This window comes from Bufo bufo, chromosome 9 (assembly GCF_905171765.1).
Source record: "Bufo bufo chromosome 9, aBufBuf1.1, whole genome shotgun sequence".
Taxonomy (NCBI): Eukaryota; Metazoa; Chordata; class Amphibia; order Anura; family Bufonidae; genus Bufo; species Bufo bufo.
The window spans coordinates 196,576,215-196,599,087 of NC_053397.1; the positions used below are offsets into that span (position 1 = coordinate 196,576,215).

At 41.7% G+C, this 22,873-nt stretch overlaps 1 protein-coding gene across 3 annotated transcripts in view; it reads right to left on the reverse strand.

Moving 5' to 3' along the window:
• The window catches only part of GLIS1 (GLIS family zinc finger 1), a 149,510-nt gene that overhangs the window by 24,198 nt on the left and 102,439 nt on the right, over window positions 1-22,873 (reverse strand). For all 3 annotated transcript variants that reach the window (XM_040407359.1, XM_040407360.1, XM_040407361.1), the window contains exon 4: window positions 4,656-4,817. In XM_040407359.1, the coding sequence (XP_040263293.1) occupies window positions 4,656-4,817 (162 nt within the window). The remainder of the gene's footprint in view (window positions 1-4,655; window positions 4,818-22,873) is intronic.

Here is a 22,873-nt window from a genome sequence, read left to right on the forward strand (position 1 = left end):
TTTTTTTTGCAGGCCATGCATGTAAATTTTATAAGAAAAAAAAAAAGTTCTCTGGGATTTTTATGCTGATGGTCTGTCCTCAGGATAGGTCATCAATATGATAGCAGCAGGGGTTAGAGTCCCAGGACCACCGCCGATCAGCTGTGTGAGATGTCCATTGTATAGCGGCTGTGTTGGTATCACAGCTCAGCCCCATTCCCTTCATTGGGAAGAAGCTGTGCCTAGGACTGTGATGGCTAACCTCCAACACTCCAGCTGTGGTAAAACTACAATTCCCAAGATGCACACTTGCTTGGCTTTTCTCAGTACTCAATAGAAATGAATGGAGCATTCTGGGGTTTGTAGTTTCACCACAGCTGGAGTGCCGGAGGTCAGCCGTCACTGGCCTAAGCCATGTAACCAATAAACATGACCTCACATGGCCTAGAAAGGGGTGTATGCCACAGCCTCTTCGTACAGCTGACTGGCAGGAGTGTAAGGTGTCAGACCCCTGCCAATCTGATCAGAATCCTAGAAAACCCCTTCAAAGGGGTGCTTCAACTGATCAGGGTGCAGCTGGCCCACTCTGGTCAGAGCCTTAAGTCATTGCCCGAATGGTCAGTCCCAGGGGCAGAATGGGAACTTAAAGTGACCCTGTAATAATAACCTTAAAGTAGCCCTATATTGTAGGCAAATCCTAATTCACAGACGGCAGGGCAACGTAAGTAGGCAGGGCCAACAAGTGTAGATGGGGGCTGGTGATACCTTAGTGGAGCACAAAATACCATCCCAGGAGAACCAAATACCACAGTGCAGCACAATATACTGCTCCAGCAGAACCAAATACCACAGTGCAGCACAATATACTGCTCCAGCAGAGCCAAATACCACAGTGCAGCACAATATACTGCTCCAGCAGAGCCAAATACCACAGTGCAGCACAATATACTGCTCCAGCAGAACCAAATACCACAGTGCAGCACAATATACTGCTCCAGCAGAGCCAAATACCACAGTGCAGCACAATATACTGCTCCAGCAGAGCCAAATACCACAGTGCAGCACAATATACTGCTCCAGCAGAGCCAAATACCACAGTGCAGCACAATATACTGCTCCAGCAGAGCCAAATACCACAGTGCAGCACAATATACTGCTCCAGCAGAGCCAAATACCACAGTGCAGCACAATATACTGCTCCAGCAGAACCAAATACCACAGTGCAGCACAATATACTGCTCCAGCAGAACCAAATACCACAGTGCAGCACAATATACTGCTCCAGCAGAACCAAATACCACAGTGCAGCACAATATACTGCTCCAGCAGAACCAAATACCACAGTGCAGCACAATATACTGCTCCAGCAGAACCAAATACCACAGTGCAGCACAATATACTGCTCCAGCAGAACCAAATACCACAGTGCAGCACAATATACTGCTCCAGCAGAGCCAAATACCACAGTGCAGCACAATATACTGCTCCAGCAGAGCCAAATACCACAGTGCAGCACAATATACTGCTCCAGCAGAACCAAATACCACAGTGCAGCACAATATACTGCTCCAGCAGAGCCAAATACCACAGTGCAGCACAATATACTGCTCCAGCAGAGCCAAATACCACAGTGCAGCACAATATACTGCTCCAGCAGAGCCAAATACCACAGTGCAGCACAATATACTGCTCCAGCAGAGCCAAATACCACAGTGCAGCACAATATACTGCTCCAGCAGAGCCAAATACCACAGTGCAGCACAATATACTGCTCCAGCAGAACCAAATACCACAGTGCAGCACAATATACTGCTCCAGCAGAACCAAATACCACAGTGCAGCACAATATACTGCTCCAGCAGAACCAAATACCACAGTGCAGCACAATATACTGCTCCAGCAGAACCAAATACCACAGTGCAGCACAATATACTGCTCCAGCAGAACCAAATACCACAGTGCAGCACAATATACTGCTCCAGCAGAACCAAATACCACAGTGCAGCACAATATACTGCTCCAGCAGAACCAAATACCACAGTGCAGCACAATATACTGCTCCAGCAGAGCCAAATACCACAGTGCAGCACAATATACTGCTCCAGCAGAACCAAATACCACAGTGCAGCACAATATACTGCTCCAGCAGAACCAAATACCATAGTGCAGCACAATATACTGCTCCAGCAGAACCAAATACCACAGTGCAGCACAATATACTGCTCCAGCAGAGCCAAATACCACAGTGCAGCACAATATACTGCTCCAGCAGAACCAAATACCACAGTGCAGCACAATATACTGCTCCAGCAGAACCAAATACCACAGTGCAGCACAATATACTGCTCCAGCAGAACCAAATACCACAGTGCAGCACAATATACTGCTCCAGCAGAACCAAATACCACAGTGCAGCACAATATACTGCTCCAGCAGAGCCAAATACCACAGTGCAGCACAATATACTGCTCCAGCAGAACCAAATACCACAGTGCAGCACAATATACTGCTCCAGCAGAACCAAATACCACAGTGCAGCACAATATACTGCTCCAGCAGAGCCAAATACCACAGTGCAGCACAATATACTGCTCCAGCAGAGCCAAATACCACAGTGCAGCACAATATACTGCTCCAGCAGAGCCAAATACCACAGTGCAGCACAATATACTGCCCCAGCAGAACCAAATACCATAGTGCAGCACAATATACTGCTCCAGCAGAACCAAATACCACAATGCAGCACAATATACTGCTCCAGCAGAGCCAAATACCACAGTGCAGCACAATATACTGCTCCAGCAGAACTAAATACTACAGTGCAGCACAATATACTGCTCCAGCAGAACCAAATACCACAGTGCAGCACAATATACTGCTCCAGCAGAGCCAAATACCACAGTGCAGCACAATATACTGCTCCAGCAGAGCCAAATACCACAGTGCAGCACAATATACTGCTCCAGCAGAACCAAATACCACAGTGCAGCACAATATACTGCTCCAGCAGAGCCAAATACCACAGTGCAGCACAATATACTGCTCCAGCAGAGCCAAATACCACAGTGCAGCACAATATACTGCTCCAGCAGAGCCAAATACCACAGTGCAGCACAATATACTGCTCCAGCAGAACCAAATACCACAGTGCAGCACAATATACTGCTCCAGCAGAACCAAATACCACAGTGCAGCACAATATACTGCTCCAGCAGAACCAAATACCACAGTGCAGCACAATATACTGCCCCAGCAGAACCAAATACCACAGTGCAGCACAATATACTGCCCCAGCAGAGCCAAATACTACAGTGCAGCACAAAATACTGCTCCAGCAGAACCAAATACCACAGTGCAGCACAATATACTGCCCCAGCAGAACCAAATACCACAGTGCAGCACAATGTACTGCTCCAGCAGAACCAAATACCACAGTGCAGCACAATATACTGCTCCAGCAGAACCAAATACCACAGTGCAGCACAATATACTGCTCCAGCAGAACCAAATACCACAGTGCAGCACAATATACTGCCCCAGCAGAACCAAATACCACAGTGCAGCACAATGTACTGCTCCAGCAGAACCAAATACCACAGTGCAGCACAATATACTGCCGCTCCCTCTGCAGTATTCAACTGATCACCATCCTGAGGCGGACTATACAGTTAAATTCAGGAGGACAACTGCGGCCGCTGGACAGGTGTCTAAGTACCTGATGCTCCTGAGAGCATCAGATCGTTATATACCCAGCCTATGGCTGTGAGGAAGGCTCGGGCCACCCACTGTAGGGTCTATGGTCAGTCTACATCTGCAAACACATAAAGTTGCATTCACTCTGTGTTTGCACTGTACATCAGAGGTACAGATCACATGATCTCCCAACATGTGTAAGGTTACTTTCACACTCGCGTTTGGTGCGGACCCGTCATGGATCTGCACGAACGCATCCGTTCAGATAATACAAGCATCTGCATCAGTTCAGAACGGATCCGTTTGTATTATCTGTAACCTAGCCAAGACGGATCCGTCTTGAACACCAATGGGGGACTGATCCGTTTTCTATTGTGCCATATTGTGTCGGTGAAAACGGATTGTGTGTCAGGACAGATCCGTTTGGCTACGTTTCCTCAGACGGACACCAAATACTGCAGTCTAGTGTCCGCCTCCAAAGCGGAATGGAGGCTGAACGGAGCCAAACTGATGCATTCTGAGTGGATCCCTTTCCATTCAGAATGCATTAAGGGCAAAACTGATCCGTTTTGGACCGCTTGTGAGAGCCCTGAACGGATCTCACAGACGGAAACCAAAACGCCAGTGTGAAAGTAGCCTTACACAGTACCAATGGAAGCCTATGGGGGCTTTCGGTGCCTCTGTATGCCTCCAATTTCATATGGAACCCAACAAAAAAAATTTGTGCTGTGCTCCATTGGATGGCCAAATACAGAAGTGTGCTCCCCTAGGTGCAATGCTTCTAGGAAAGATTATCTCCATAATACAGTGCCTAGTAGAGGGTTACATGCCATACAGAGCTGTAGGGACTCCATGTACCGGTTGTGTGCACAAAGCTCTGCCGGACTGCCGCATGCATGTAGTCCGAGGGCAAATTCACCTGCATTCTCTGAATTTTATATTTTGGTGTTAACATTTTTGCTCGTCCCCTCTCCATTCCTTACCGTGTCCTGGTGGGTTCTCTGGTGCTTGGCTCTGTCACTGGAGTTGCTAAAGGCTTTCTGACAGCCGGGGTGTTGACACACGTATGGCCGTTCTCCAGTGTGGCTACGCAGGTGAATTTTCAAGTTTTCCAGCCTGGAAAATGCCTTATTACAGCCTTCAAACTGCAAACAAAAAACAAAACAAAATTAATGTTTATTAAAACTGCAAGAGGTTAAAGGGGTTTTCCAGTCTCTCGATGCCGATGACCTATCCTCACAATAGGTCATCAGTATCAGATCATTGGGGGTCTGACATCCCTCACCTTCACTGATCAGCCGTGTTCAGCAGCCACCAGCATCAGAAACAAAACAGGCCATGGTGCCAGAAGCTGGTGAGTGTCGGTCCCACCATCAATCTCATATTGATGACCTATCCTGAGGATCAATATCAAGAAACTAAAAAACCCCTTTAAAATGGGCTTTAAACCTGTGTATATGACTGATTTACCACCGGTCTGTTCAGTTGAAGACCTCATGCACACGGCCATAGTTTTGTTCTGCATTCGTTCCTCATTTTTCACCAAATATTGTCAGTGATTGTAAACTTATTATTTACATTCAAAAGAGCCCTCATCGGGTCCTGCTCACACAGATGGCGGTTGTGTTACAGTGCATCAATTTGGGTGGGAACAATCCACTTATAACAATGAAATGTTATCATTATTATATCCTGAGAACATGGAAGCTCATCCCAAACTGCAACCCAAAACCCACTTATTTATTGCAAAGTGCCAACACGGCAATTTAACCTGAATACTACAGTCCAGTATAGTATATCTTCCATGTACTTTATCATTTAGCTATAAAAGCCTGCCTACATTCAATGCGCTGCCTGTGCCGTTCATAGCGCGCCCTGCGCTTATGAATGGCAGGAAAAGGCATATTGATACACCATCGACTTTTTGGTGCAGGCACCCACCAGGAGGGCTCTGAGTGCCGCCTCTGGCACCCATGCCATAGGTTTGCCACCACTGGCATAGAGTCATAAGAAAATAAGCTCCATTTTTATTACGTGGAAAATGCAAGCAGTTACTAAAACATATATGTTAGGAGAGGGAACATAACCCTTCAGCAAATGGCCTTTATAATGTAGAGAAAGTTAATACAAGACACTTACTAATGTATTGTGATTGACCATATTGCCTCCTTTGCTGGCTGGATTAATTTTTCCATCACATTATACACTGCTCATATCCAGGGGTTCGACTATCCTGCAGTCCATCAGTGGTCGTCATGCTTGCACACTGTAGGAAACAACACCTATCCTCTCTGGTGGACGGGGCTGCAGAATTGTGCATTATCTGGCCCTTTTTACTATAGTGTGCAAGCACGACCACCGCTGCTGGATTTCAGGGTGGTTGTAACCCCTATATATGACCAGTGTATAATGTGATGGAAAAATTAATCAAGCCAGCAAAGGAGGCAATATGGACAATCACAATACATTAGTAAGTGCCTTTTATTAACCTTCTCTACATGATAAATGTCATTTACTGAAGTGAGAAAACCCCAGTGCAATACAGCAGTAGTGCCTCTAGTGTCCTTTACAGTATCATACAGCTCCCATATCAATTATTGGCATTCAGTGCCTTTGCCCACAAAAATATTGCTACCCAGTACCCGTCGGTAAGTGCAACAATGTCTGGATAAACAGTATCATACTGTAATCAAGTGAAATGTGCCATGGAGTGCCATCTAAACAGTACCATCCTATATCCATATGAATAGCACCATACGTACTGTACGAATAATCATTGACCCAATACACGTCAGGACAGACAGGCTGCATAGCAAAACACCCTAGAGTCATGAGTTAAATGGGTGGACAGGTAGCAATAGCAGTCAGTCAGCGGCTTTTTCAGTTCCCTACACTGTGGTCAGTGATTGACAGCACAGAAGCCACTAGAAATTGGCAAACTACTGTAGTTCTGTGATTTGTTTGTGATTTCAAAGGGGTGGTCTGGCCATTTTTTATTTTTTTTTAAAGGCTCCCAATGGCGTAAAATAATAAAATAAGTCAATACTGGCCTTACCGATCCCCGTCCGCTGATGCTTCATGATCTCACTTCCTGGTCCATCTGTACGTGCAAGAAATGCCCACTCAGCCAATCACTGACTGAAGTGGGTCACCGCTGTGATCACTGATTGGCTGATCAGGCATTACCGGCAAGTTGAGAAGGACCAGGAAGCAAAGACCAGCAGGAAGCCGGGGGGATCAGTAAGGCAAGCATTGACTCATTTTACACAATAGGGAGCCTTTAAAGGGCAACTGTCAGCAGATTTGTGTCTATGAAACTGGCTGACCTGTTGCATGTGCACTTGGCAGCTGAAGACATCTGTGTTGGTCCCATGTTCATATGTGCCCGCATTGCTGAGAAAAATGATGTTTCAATATATGCAAATGAGCCTCTAGGAGCAACGGGGGCGTTACCGTTACACTAAGACGCTCTTCTCTCTCTGCAATTGCCAAATCCTCTCCACTTTGATTGACTGGACCAGGCAGGTGTGATCACATTTAATTGCCTGACCCTGTCAGTGCAGAGGGTGCGGCAGTTGCAGATAAAGCAGAGCCTCTAGGTGTAACAGCAACGCCCCCTTTGCTCCTAGAGGCTCATTTGCATATATTAAAACTTCATTTTTCTCAGCAATGCGGGCACATATGAACATGGGACCAACACAGATGCCTTCAGCTGCCAAGCGCACATGTAACAGGTCAGCCAGTGTCATAGGTACAAAACTGCTGACAGATTCCTTTTTAAAAACAAAAACTAACAACCCTTTAATAAATAAGCAGCGATTCTGGCCAGCCTTGAAAATACCTTCTTTATGTTTGAGTTACATAAATATCACTGAGAAGTGTAGAATGTGAAATATCCAGTTTTGTTTCATTTGTATTTGAAGATTTATAGGCGAGCAGTGGGAGGCGCATAGACGCGGCCTCATTTCTATATTAAGAGAATTTTAATTAAACCCATTTGGGAATTTAATAGTTTTCGTTATGAAGATTCCTAAAAAAGGAAATGTTAGAATTTTTCATTTTACTGTGAATTTATGATGTTCTGTTTACATGTGAAACTCTTTCATACATCTTGGTAAGATAATAGCCTTTATAAGCTGCATATGGCGCCTGTGTCTTCATCGTATGATTACATTCCATTTTTATCATATATTGACTTATAATGGGGTCTGTCAAACACCATCTAAGTGTCCATCATTTTGATGGGAAGGACAGCACTGCATGCTGCGCTGCTCTTCCCAGCAAATACAACGAACAGAGGTCTTAGGGCACAGCCCTACTTACCATGCAGACATACAAGTTTTCACGTTTTTCAAACTGACTGTTATAACATTATTGTTAATTGGTTGTTAAAGGATACGGGCTGCATGGCCATTGTGGGTAAACCGTGCGGCCATTATCAATCAACAGTCCATACAATCACAAACTATAAATTCAACCTACATCTGTGGCTGAATCATGTCAAATTCAGGTTCACTGCTAAGTTATCACAAGTGTATGGCAGAATTGAGACATGGCATGGAGTAGCACTATTGTATCACACACATTTGCCAATGAGAAGGTAAACCTTGAAGCCTATGCACAACTTTCTGGGACATTTATTTTTTATAATTGCATTTTATTCATTTTGGGCTAAAAATCATTTTTTCAGTTGGTCTTTATTAAAAATGTTCAGCCGTTTCTGAGATACAGGGTTAAAAATCAGTCTGTCTGCAGATTGTCATTTTCTGTTTTCTTTGAATCCGGGCTCATGTGTAGCTCTCATTGCACTCTTGCACACAAACGTATTTTCATTCAGTTTCCGTTCCGCTTTTTTTGCGGATGGTATAAGAAACCATTCATTTCAATGGGTCCGCAAAAAAAACGGAAGGTACTCCGTGTGCATTCCGTTTCCGAATTTCCATTCCGCAAAAAAATAGAGCATGTCCTATTATTGTCCGAATTACGGACAAGGATAGTACTGTTCTATTAGGGGCCAGCTGTTCTGTTCCGCAAAATACGGAATGCACACGGATGTCATCCGTATTTTTTGCGGATCCGTTTTTTGCAGACCGCAAAATACATACGGTCGTGTGCAAGAGACCTAAGGTTGAGTTCACACTTCAGTTATTTCCATCAGTGGCTGTGAGCCAAAATCAGATCTGGGTCAAAAACACAGATCTGTCCATCATACCTTATCTCATAGTAGGCTTCACTACTGGTTTTGACTCACAATCACTGATGTAAATAACTGACCAGATAACTGAAGCGTGAACTCTGCCTAAGCCATATTCTTATCAGTTAAAAAAAAAAAAATAGCTATAATAAGTGCTTATGAGGTCAGGAAATCAAAGATAAGAGCTACACATGAGCCGTCAGCTGATGGGACTGAGAAGTGATACTCTGCAAACAGACTGATTTTTAAACCCTCAGAAACAGCTGAACATTTTTAATAAAGACCAATTGAAAAAATGATTTTTAAATGAGTAAAATGTAATAATAAAAAAAAAATTAAGTAAAATGTGCCATGAAGGTGACCATAGTTTTTAAATTGTATGTAAAGAAACAGTGATCCAGTAAAGGTACTTCTCTATTAAAGGAGTTGTGCACGCAGAATATATTGATAACCTATGCTATATCCATATCTGATTTTCAATTTTCAGAACAAGTCATCAATATCTGATCAGTGGAGGTCCAACACCTGGCACCCCTGTGTTTGAAGAGGAGGTGGCGCCATACAAGTGCTGCTTCCTCTTTATTACAGCCCATGCACACGTCCGTATACCCTCCGAGACATGCTGGTGTTGCTTCTGAGGATGTGCTATAGACATAGGGAAATATGTGCAGTGTATGGGAGACATCATAGCAGCTAGTCTATACCAACTAGCTCAGGGAAAACTGAAATACATCTGGAGCCTGCAGAGGCTGTATTGCTGATACATCCAGGATACAATCAGATATGGTGCTGTCATTTACATCGCAGTTTATTCTGAAAAGTCATCAGAAACGACAGGCATGCTTTAAAATCATAAGATCCTTTTAGATCTGCCGCCCAAATATTGTGCAATATTCTATAATGAAAGCACTATTTATGTTTCTCTGTCGTTTCAGCAAAGCTACTACTGGTAATTTGCACTACTGGCAGTTTATGGGTTAAGCTATGCGTTGCAGAAGTGAAGGCTCAGACCACCATGGAAAATTCACAGTGTACAGAAGCGAGAAACGTAACCATAATCCTTTCTAATTAATCTAATCACAATATTTAACTAGCTGCGCTCCCACTGAAGCGGCTAATTAAGCCTTCTGCCATCAGTCCGTGTTTTGATTAAGTGATGTAGCCCTGGCCATTACAAACTTAATACAAGATATACAATTAGTGTATACATTACGTCAGCACCAAACAAAGCTCCTATTCAGTACCAAGCCAAGCACCGCGCTTTCTCACTTCTGTGAGGGTTTCGTTTTGGAATTAACATATTATTATTTTGCTGAGGGCAGACTATGGTACCTAGAATGTGTAATGGACTAATACTATCGGGTGGGTTATATCACACATAGAAAGTCCCTGAGTCATCCTCTTATTAAATACTTAAGAAATCTACTTCATTTAAAAATCTAACCTAAGCTAAGCTATCTCGAGATCAAATGTATGCTTTTTGTCCTTTAGACAGTTTTTTAGATGGCTGTACTATGGGTAAATTTTATATTACCCTGGTGTGATACCTTCTAGGTAGCCTGAATGATTTCTGTGGGTAAGTACATCTTACCGGATAGTGTTGTGCAGACCAGGCACAACATTAGTGAAGAGCAAAGTTCCACCACGCCAGGAGAAGAGACCAGGCTGCTGCAATTGTTCGCCGGACACCTTCAGAAGAAGGCCTAATGAGTGATGTCACGGGCCTGATGAAGGTGCCGGACCTCCACTGAAATGCGTAGCTTTTGTTTTTACATGTTTTTATATTTTAATAAATATGTATTATCGAAGTATCCAGTGCGGCACGATTCTTTCCTTTGCTACCTCCAGGAGCTCATCTTCCTATTAATCCTGTACTGTGACATCGCTGTGTTTATTATCCTTGTACTGTGACATCACTGTGTTTATTATTACTGTACTGTGACATCACTGTGTTTATTATCTCTGTACTGTGACATCACTGTGTTTATTTTCCCTGTACTGTGACATCACTGTGTTTATTATCTCTGTACTGTGACATCACTGTGTTTATTATACCTGTAATGTGACATCACGGTGTTTATTATCTCTGTACTGTGACATCACTGTGTTTATTATCCCTGTACAGTGACATCACTGTGTTTATTATCTCTGTACTGTGACATCACCGTGTTTATTATCACTGTACTGTGACATCACCGTGTTTATTATCACTGTACTGTGACTTCGCTGTGTTTATTATCTCTGTACTGTGACATCACTGTGTTTATTACCTCTGTACTGTGACATCACTGTGTTTATTATCACTGTACTGTGACATCACTGTGTTTATTATCCTTGTACTGTGACATCACTGTGTTTATTATTACTGTACTGTGACATCACTGTGTTTATTATCTCTGTACTGTGACATCACTGTGTTTATTTTCCCTGTACTGTGACATCACTGTGTTTATTATCTCTGTACTGTGACATCACTGTGTTTATTATACCTGTAATGTGACATCACGGTGTTTATTATCCCTGTACTGTGACATCACTGTGTTTATTATCACTGTACTGTGACATCATTGTGTTTATTATCACTGTACTGTGACATCACTGTGTTTATTATCCCTGTACTGTGACATCACTGTGTTTATTATCCCTGTACTGTGACATCACTGTGTTTATTATCCCTGTACTGTGACATCACTGTGTTTATTATCCCTGTACTGTGACATCACTGTGTATATTATCACTGTACTGTGACATCACTGTGTTTATTATCCCTGTACTGTGACATCGCTGTGTTTATTATCCCTGTACTGTGACATCGCTGTGTTTATTATTCCTGTACTGTGACATCACTGTGTTTATTATCCCTGTACTGTGACATTACTGTGTTTATTATCTCTGTACTGTGACATCACCGTGTTTATTATCCCTGCACTGTGACATCGCTGTGTTTATTATGACTGTACTGTGACATCGCTGTGTTTATTATCACTGTACTGTGACATCGCTGTGTTTATTATCTCTGTACTGTGACATCACTGTGTTTATTATCTCTGTACTGTGACATCACTGTGTTTATTATCACTGTACTGTGACATCACTGTGTTTATTATATCTGTACTGTGACATCACTGTATTTATTATACCTGTACTGTGACATCACTGTGTTTATTATCCCTGTAGTGTGACATCACTGTGTTTATTATCCCTGTACTGTGACATCACTGTGTTTATTATCCCTGTACTGTGACATCACTGTGCTTATTATCTCTGTACTGTGTAATCACTGTGACATTCCTCACTGTCGATCAGATACTGCTGACCTATCCTGAGGATAAGACATCAGTATAAAAAAAGTCAGAAAACCCCTTAGATTATGGAAAACCACTGTAAAAGTTGGCAAGTTTGTATAAAGTTTCAGGAAACAATAATTTCTCAAACAATCTTGAAATGAGAAAAATAATTCTGACAAGGATTGACCGTGTCCGTCCATTCATAATTCAAGTAGGGATGAGCGAACTTGTGTTTTCAAGTTCGGCGTACAAGGTTCGGGCTATCTAAGAATTCCGTAATGAATTCCGCTACCACGGACCATAACTTATGGTCTGTGGTAGCGGAATCCATAACGGAATTCATAAATAACCCAAACCATGTACGCCGAACTTGAAAACACAAGTTCGCTCAACACTAAATACAAGGAATATTCTTTTGTTATTTTGTTTTTTATTTTTTATAAACTTACATTGTGGCAGATATTAACATCATTGCGAAGGCTTTGTGAGTATACAGGAAACTATTCCGTAATATACTGTAAAGGTTGACAATGCAGTGTTGTATATGGAGGCAGGGCTGGATCTGAATGCAGATGAATTGTGCAATGCACAGTAGCTGGGGAGACATAGCAGCGTGGGTACAGTATCCTCTGCAGTGTGTACATGAAATGCCATTACATCACTGAAGAATAACCCCCCTTGGTCCACTCATAAACTTCATGACTGCTAAAGCATTCCCTAAGGCAATAAATTTTGACCTGCAAGCCTGGTACCCTCCAGATGTATTCATTCCACATAGTGCGGCTGGTTGTAATTATTTGCAGGCTGAGGTGAGATTTACAGTTACAGAAGTTTTAGGGAATGTTACATTTGGATTCCATTTCTATTCTCTGACAGATGCATATGGAATATTTATCAATGATCTGCAATGCCCTATTACTAGAGATGTTCTGTGTACATGTACAGCACCATTTTACACCATCTTGACCCTATAAAGGACAGACCTTTTCCATATGTCCTATTAAGGCTAATGGAAGTCATAGAGGAGGGTGCCTGCTCCAAACACCCCTTTACGAGCAAGAGTAAAGAGATGTACTGCATGGTCTCCCTTGCATATTTGCCATGTCACTTTAATAAGGTTTTCCAGGCATAAAGTATTGATGATCTATTCTCAGGATAATTCATCAATACCTTATTGGTGGGGATCTGATTTCCGGCATCCCCGTCAATCAGCTGTTTGAGGAGGCTGCAGCCTCTTCCTAGGCCAGTAACCTCACATTCATTGGTCACACGCCCTATGTGCAGCTCATTTCCATTCAAGTGAATGGGCTGCAATACTGAGCACAGCCACTCTACAATGTACGACGCTGTGCTTGGTAAGCTGTGAGGAGACCGCAGCGCTCAGCAGAGAGCCGCGGCCTCTTCAAAACAGCTGATCAGTAAGAATGCCGGGAGTCAGACCCCCACCAATCAGATACTGATGACCTATCCTTGGAATAAGTCATCAATATTCTACTCCTAGAAAACCTATTTAAGTAAACCTATAAATCTGGTCATTAATAAATGTACGGTACTTGTTTTGTAAAGTGATTAAAAAAATAACTCTTAAAAAGAACTGGTATACAACACCACATCCCCAAAAAACTAAACATATGTATGTAACCGCCTGACGTTCACTTTTTTAGCGTTTCTTTTTACCTGTTAATTTTTTTTTATGGTTTTTAATATATTTTTTATATTTAATTTTCATTTACTTTTACTATACTTTTTATTTTATTTTATGGTGTTGTGTACCAGTTCTTATGAGTTTGTACACTGCTCGCTCAGCTCTCCAAGGAGACCCAAGCAGAGAGTTTTTTAACAATTTTGGAGCATATATGGCTATATATACAGTACAGACCAAAAGTTTGGACTCACCTTCTCATTCAAAGAGTTTTCTTTATTTTCATGACTATGAAAATTGTAGATTCACACTGAAGGCATCAAAACTATGAATTAACACATGTGGAATTATATACATAACAAACAAGTGTGAAACAACTGAAAATATGTCATATTCTAGGTTCTTCAAAGTAGCCACCTTTTGCTTTGATTACTGCTTTGCACACTCTTGGCATTCTCTTGATGAGCTTCAAGAGGTAGTCCCCTGAAATGGTTTTCACTTCACAGGTGTGCCCTGTCAGGTTTAATAAGTGGGATTTCTTGCCTCATAAATGGGGTTGGGACCATCAGTTGCGTTGAGGAGAAGTCAGGTGGATACACAGCTGATAGTCCTACTGAATAGACTGTCAGAATTTGTATTATGGCAAGAAAAAAGCAGCTAAGTAAAGAAAAACGAGTGGCCATCATTACTTTAAGAAATGAAGGTCAGTCAGTCAGCCGAAAAATTGGGAAAACTTTGAAAGTAAGGGCTATTTGACCATGAAGGAGAGTGATGGGGTGCTGCGCCAGATGACCTGGCCTCCACAGTCACCGGACCTGAACCCAATCGAGATGGTTTGGGGTGAGGTGGACCGCAGAGTGAAGGCAAAAGGGCCAACAAGTGCTAAGCATCTCTGGGAACTCCTTCAAGACTGTTGGAAGACCATTTCAGGGGACTACCTCTTGAAGCTCATCAAGAGAATGCCAAGAGTGTGCAAAGCAGTAATCAAAGCAAAAGGTGGCTACTTTGAAGAACCTAGAATATGACATATTTTCAGTTGTTTCACACTTGTTTGTTATGTATATAATGCCACATGTGTTAATTCATAGTTTTGATGCCTTCATAGTCATGAAAATAAAGAAAACTCTTTGAATGAGAAGGTGTGTCCAAACTTTTGGTCTGTACTGTATATATATATATATATTTATATATATATTTAAAATATATTAGTATGGGAATACATAATATTTGAGAGTTTGAATTACAGTATGTGTAAAAATGATTCTGCTTGTAATCAACAAGCTACCTGCAAGTACATGCTAGAGACGTGTCACCCTTCTTACAACATAAGAGATGGCGGTGAATATTCTTGCCCAAGGGAGATGGCAGCATGGATTTAGAAGCCAGTAAGATGCAATTTCAGAAGGGGAAACATTTATTCTGTAATTGTTTGGGTCTTTTTTAAACCTAGGCTATGGTATATAGACTAACTTGACCTTTTCAAATAATTTAAAAGTGAAAACAAAGGCATCAACTTTGACATGTCGTTCATCCTCATCAGTATTATCATTGATATGAATGAATTCCTTCACCTGGGTTCCTAACCCAGTAGACCCTATAGCCTAAGAGCTTAATCTCCTTACATCCCGCATGCACAACTCATTAGGACCACTGGTTTTGGAAGATAAGTGGAACATTTATAGTAGCAGGATAATAGGGATGATACCTCATGGCCGCTCTATTTTTTGCGAAATCATCTAATTAATTTGGGTGGACCTTCTGTTCAGGCTGACATCTCCATTTCTCTTCATTGTCAGAAGAAAACTATTCCAAGCTCTACTGTAATATCTCAGGGCAGGTTCACACATATTTGGAGGAAATTTTGAGGAATGTTTTCCTGCAGGCTTTTTAGCCAGAGCCAGAAGTGGATCCAACAAGAAGGAGAAGTATAAGTCTTTCCTTTATATTTCCCATTCCTTTCAAATCTACTTCTGTCTTTGGCTGAAAAACCTGCAGGAAAATCTGCCATAAAGCCTCCTCCAAAAAAAACCTGTGTGAACCTTTTACCTTTTGGAGCAGGTCATTCATAGTTTGGTGGGTTTGCACTGGATTATGGTGACACATTTGAGAGGGATTTACTAAAATATACATCGATAATACAATTTCACACAATGATCTCATTATTTGTGCGGTAGTCACACTTCCATATCAAGGCCCACATCTAAACGTATATGAAAGAGCACAGATCGGGGCGAGGGAAGTTATTCTGCTTCCATACGAAAGCATATTAAATCTGCTAATTTCTGTTGTCTCAGACAATCAAAATTCCAGTTGTCTGGAACACTGAATCTAAGAAAGCAGGAAAATTAATCTTCAAACGTGAAGGTCTAGGAGGCATTGCCTCATTATTTTGGTTGGACACTTTTCTGACTATAATGCAGATAAATCTCAAATGTAATAAAACTAAAATAACACACACTAAGTATGAAACATAACAGGATATTGCAGGGAGATTAGACGGTTTCCTTTTACTACTGCATGGCCCAAGTGAATGGGCTGGAGAGAAGAAGACAATATGAAGTAGGGGTTGACTATAGGATCTGGCAGTGATGGACAAGGTGGGGAATCCTTGAGTATACAGAGACGAAAGACAAAAAATCTAATTGAGATCAGATGGCGGGATGTGCTTTTACTACTAGGATTTACCTTGTGATCACTTTTTTGGAACTATTCGAAGAGGATTAACTGGCACTTTGAAGGACCTCTTAACTTACAATAAAAATGTCTCATTTATTTCCTGTTTTCAAGAAGCCCAAATTCCTTTGTCTAAACATCTCAGTCAAGTATATTGTCTTTGCTTATTTAGATATCAGACCACAAGTATTAGGAACCATGACAGCTATGGTGGACCTAAATAAATCTTGATGGACCGCATCCATCATGTTTCTGGTGTAGTTTCATTTTTTTTCTTATGCAAGAATAGCTCTGGAGACTATGCGATTCTTGCCGTTAAAAAATGGAAACCCAATACAAAATGAATAAGCTGCTCAATAAAAGGTCCTGGTTTACAAAAATAAATTCACTAGAGCTTGTTCCTACCATTGTCACCCATGCTTTCAACAAAAATATATAAATGGATGACTAAGGACAGGAGCAGGAGAAGAAAAGACCATGATTTATTATGGAAATTAACAGAATAGGCTGGCCTTCCTTGTGTGCCGGGTGCCAGCATGCCACTTAGGCCTCATTCACACATCCATGTTGACATCGGTGACAAGACTATCTGTGACAAGATGGTCAGTGGTTCATCCATGAAGGATCAGTTTTTGGTTAGTTTTCTCCATGTGCCATTTGTATACCACGGACACTGAAAGGCTGAAAATTAGTTTCCAGAGAATCTCCTATAATGGTTCATGAAAACCAAGCAACAAACACAGGTTGCATCCGTGTTGTGTCCAAAGTTTCACAGAGCCATAGACCATAATGTGTGTGAGGGATCCGTAATCACAAACAAAATAGGGTGTGCTTGTGTGGTGTCACCAGGGATCCACGGTCTGTGGAAAACTGCTGATGTGTGAATACACACATTAACCACTTGCCGTCACGGTAACGCCGATAGGCGTCCGGACGGCAGCACTCTCAGGTCTCAGTGACGCCTATTGGCGTCATCTCGTGAGACCTGAGATTTCCTGTGAACGCGCGCTCACAGGAGCGCGCGTTCACAGGATTGCGCAGTATTCAAGTTTAACTACAGCCTGCCAGCCCTGATCATTGGCTGGCAGGCTGTAGATTTTTTAAAGAACCAATCAAATAGGTATATCAGACGCTATTTTGTAAATAGCGTCTGATATACCTGCTACCTGCTCCTCTGGTGGTCCCTTTTGCTTGGATCGACCACCAGAGGACACAGGCAGCTCTGTAAGTAGCACCAATCACCACACACACATTACACCCCCCCTGTCACTTATTAACCCCTGATCACCCCATATAGACTCCCTGATCACCCTCCAGTCACCCCCCTGTCATTGATCACCCCCCTGTAAGGTTCCCTTATCACCGCCAGTTAGTTAGCTACTTGTTAGGTAGTTAGCGCCCAGCCCACTGCACCGCAGTCACTGATTAGCGTCATCGCTGTCGCTAATCAGCACTAGTACTATATGGTATCTGTAAATGATCAAGACTGATCGCAATCAGATCTATATCAGTACATTAAGGTCACCTTAGGCTCTACAAAAAACGCAGTGTTCGCCCGATCAGGCCTGCAAAAACACTGTAAAATCGCTGCGGCGCTATAAAGATCACTTTTGAGCTTTTTGGATCTTTATTAGCGATCGCAGCTTTACTTCGCAAGCACTCATTTTTACTAGGCAGGTGTGCTCTTTTTCCTGGGTAGTCTCAGAGGAATACCCCCTAAATTTAGTTAGCCCAAAATGTCAAAAAAGGGGCATTTTTACGCATTTGAATTCCAAACTACTTCTCACTCCTTAGGGCCCCAAAATGCCAGGGCAGTATAAATATCCCACAAGTGACCCCATTTTAGAAAGAAGACACCCCAAGGTATTCCGTGAGGGGCATGGCGAGTTCATAGAAGATTTAATTTTTTTGCACAAGTTAGCGGAAATTTATTTTATTTATTTTTTCTTACAAAGTCTCATATTCTACTAACTTGTGACAAAAAATAAAATCTTAAATGAACTCACCATACCCCTCACGGAATACTTTGGGGTGTCTTCTTTCCAAAATGGGGTCACTTGTGGGGTATTTATACTGCCCTGGCATTTTAGGGGCCCTAAAGCGTGAGAAGTAGTTTGGAATCCAAATGCGTAAAAATGCCCTGTGAAATCCTAAAGGTACTCATTGGAATTTGGGCCCCTTTGTGCAACTAGGCTGCAAAAAAGTGTCACACATGTGGTATCGCCGTACTCAGAAGAAGTAGGGCAATGTGTTTTGGGGTGTATTTTTACATATACCCATACTGTGTGTGAGAAATAGCTCTGTAAATGCCAACTTTTAAAAATGTTTTATACAAAGTTGTCAATTTACAGAGATATTTCTCTCACCCAGCATGGGTATATGTAAAAATAGACCCCAAAACACATTGCCCTACTTCTTCTGAGTACGGCGATACCACATGTGTGACACTTTTTTGCAGCCTAGGTGCGTAAAGGGGGCGAAAGTCCAACGAGTACCTTTAGGCTTTACAGGGTTGCTCACAATTTAGCCCTGCCCAAAATGCCAGAACAGTAAACACACCCCACAAATGACCCCATTTCGGAAAGTAGACACCCCAAGGTATTCACTGAGGGGCATAGTGAGTCCGTGGGAGATTTTTTTTTTTTTTGCCAATAGTTAGCAGAAATGGAAACTTTATTATTTATTTTTTTTCTCAGAAAGTGTCATTTTTCACTTGTGAAAAAAAATTAAATCATACATGAACTCACCATGCCCCTCCGCGAATACTTTGGGGTGTCTTCTTTCTAAAATGGGGTCATTTGGGGGGTATTTATACTATCCTGGCATTCTAGCACCTCAAGAAACATGACAGGTGCTCAGAAAGTCAGAGCTGCTTCAAAATGCGGAAATTCAAATTTTTGTACCATAGTTTGTAAACGCTATAACTTTTGCGCAAACCAATAAATATGCACTTATTGGATTTTTTTTTATCAAAGACATGTAGCACAATAAATTCTGACACAAACTTGTATAGAAATGTAATTATATTTGAACAATTTTACCCGAAAAAGTTAAAAATGCACTTTTTTTGAGAAAATTGCGGTCTTTTTTTTATTAATATCAGAAAAACGAAAAATCTCAGCAGCAATCAAATACCACCAAAAGAAAGCTGTATTTGTGAGAAGAAAAGGAGGTAAAATTCATTTGGGTGCCAAGTTGCATGACCGAGCAATAAACCGTTAAAGTTGTGAAGTGCCGATTTGTAAAAAAAAGGGCCTGGTCACTAGGGGGGGGGGGTATAAACCTGTGGTCCTTAAGTGGTTAAAGCTAATTGAGAAGTCCGTGGAGAATAGAGACAGCACACGTCCGTGATTCATGGACGTGTGAAAGAGGCCTTAGGGTATTTAAATACAGGGCTAGGGCAGCAAACTGAATACGTATCCTAGATAAAAGAAAGCCTAGGTACATCTCTGCTGAGAAGGTTCAGGATTGATGACAGATCTTGAAGACTACAACCTTTCATGAGCACTGATGAATGTGGCTCAATGTACTTCAATGGAATGCAGCTGAATGCAACAGTACAAGCTGCTCCTCGTTACATGCCACATTATGTGCAGCCCCAGCCTGAGATCTTCTGCAAAATTTCTAAAGGGTCCACAAAAAATCCCTTAGTCTATCTACCCGTATACCTTCTGTTCAGGTTTTATTATACTGTCTATCTGTCTGTTATACCTTCTCTCTTACGATCCATGCCTGGTTTTAGCTTAAAAAACTGCATCTGAAAACATGGTCAACATCTGAACGTGTACGGGCACAGTGAATAGGTTGTAAGACTTGGGCATAACCTCCAAGGTAGCAGGTATGGCAACTACAGTGGGACAAGGTGCAGTTAGTGACATCTTTGGTTGATGGAAGGGGGAGAATAAAAAATTTGATGGAACACCATTTCATGTCTTGCTGTGGAGCCTCACTGTTGCTTGTTATAGTTTTTCTCTGCTCATTATTCCTCTTCTGTGACATCACCATAAGCATTAACCTCTACTATGATCATTGTGGTCATTATACCTGGACTGTGACATGATTATTTGCTGTGATGTCAGCAAGTGCATGGTACCATTTTTGTACGCCCTATTTATTTTCTGTAATATCACTGTGTGCATTATCTCTGCACTTGTGTAGTGCCCTGGAGCAGGGGTACTTTGAAGTCTGGACATTTGCCCCAATTAACCCTATGCATAATCATCAACTCCTTACTTTATTTCACTTTAAAGGGTTAACTTGCACTGACTTATACTGTTTATTATGTGTAACTGCATTTTATTATTATTATTCTTACTTATATAGCGCTGACATATCGCACAGCGCTTTACAGACATTTTATTTTTTTGTTGTGATATATATCCTGTTCATTTGCACTGTATTTGACCAGCACCGTGGAAAGGGTTAATGAATACTGGGAGACCTTTGGGACTTTCTAGCTAATAATGAGAAGCTAATAATTTTCCACAGTTATCATAAGAGTTAAAGAAGAGTATATTTTGGAGGGAAAATGCCAGACTTGTTTACCACCAAAACCAGACAGACTGACCTTTTGGATGCCTGGTTTAGCTATGTTATGTCAGATGACTTGTTTTTGTCTGGAAAACATATGTGTCATTGCCATTGAGTATTATTGGAGCTCTGTAATGCAAGTCTATGCGATACCATAATTGTAACATTGTATTTGTTTGGGTTGTGTTTCTCCACTCCCCCCTCCCCCCCCCCCCAACTATAAGGGTCCTAGTTCAGCTAGAAACTATATATAAGGAGAGCACTCCAAACACCTAGTCTTCTGTAGTTAGGGATCAGTGCTTAGAAGAAGAGACTCTGCCAGACTACATGAGTGACCAGAAGAAGAGGCTGAGATAGGGATGCTGAGCCACAGACCATGGGTCCCCAGTCCTGTGACCAAGAAGACAGCCACACAGACTGTGGGCCTCCAGCCTTTGTCCAGGGTACCAGCTTTATGACAGAGAGAGGGACAGCTAGCTGAAGCCTTTCCTCAGCATCAAACCCTTCTTCTGCCAGGGATGAGACTGGAGAAGCCAGGTCAGTGTCTTGCTTGTATTGTTTCTGCCACTGCACTTGTGACATCACTATTTGTGCTGTAACTTCACTGAGTAGATTATCCTGATACTGTAACAACTCTATATACTGTACTTGTACGGTGACATCACTATGTGTACTGTAATTGTACTGTGACATCACTATGTGTAACTAAAACACAAAGCGCTCAATAGTGTAAACCATTCCCAGATTAGCAGCTATGCTGGATACAAATACACTGAAGGATCGGCACAGCTCCGTCATCATACATGATGAGTATATCACAGGGGACTGCAGCTACCACCTCGCCTGTCGCTCCACACAGAAGCCAGAGGATAGATCCAAGGAAATAAAAAAGGCAAGGTTCAGAGCACTCTTCAAAAAAATAAAAATAAATTATTATTGAAAAATTAGATAAAATCGCCACGTATAATGTGTTTAAGAGGTGGTTTGCCTCCTTCATCAGATACAAAAAAATTGCATACATAGAGGGTTTAAATATTACCATACCAAATTTACTTTTTACATTTTAATATTTTTTTTTTTGCAGTATGTGTACTGTACTTGTACTGGGACATCACCATGCGTACTGTAATGTACTGTAATTGTACTGGGACATCACTATGTGTACTGTAATTGTACTGGGACATCACTATGTGTACTATAATCGTACTGTGACATCACTATGTGTACTGTAATTGTACTGGGACATCACTATGTGTACTATAATCGTACTGTGACATCACTATGTGTACTGTAATTGTACTGGGACATCACTATGTGTACTATAATTGTACTGTGACATCACTATGTGTACTGTAATTGTACTGTGACATCACTATGTGTACTGTAATTGTACTGTGACATCACTATGTGTACTGTAATTGTACTGTGACATCACCATGTGTACTGTAATCGTACTGTGACATCACTATGTGTACTGTAATTGTACTGTAACATCACTATGCATATTGTAATTGTACTGTGACATCACTAAGAATATTATGATTGTACTGTGACATCACTGCGTACTGTAATCGTACTGTAACATCACTATGTATATTGTAATTATACTATGACATCACTGTGCACATTTTCCCGCTGCTGTGACATCACTGTGCACGATTGCTATGATGTAATTTGTTTAAAGGGCTTCTGTCACCCCACTAAAGTCATATTTTTTTTTTGGGCTAGTTAAATTACTTATCCTGCGATATATGAAAATATAATGGTCTTACTTACTTTGATTCAGCAGTTTCTTCTAAAAACAAAGTTTTATAATATGTAAATTAGGTCTCTACCAGCAAGTAGGGCGGCTACTTGCTGGTAGCAGCTGCAGAA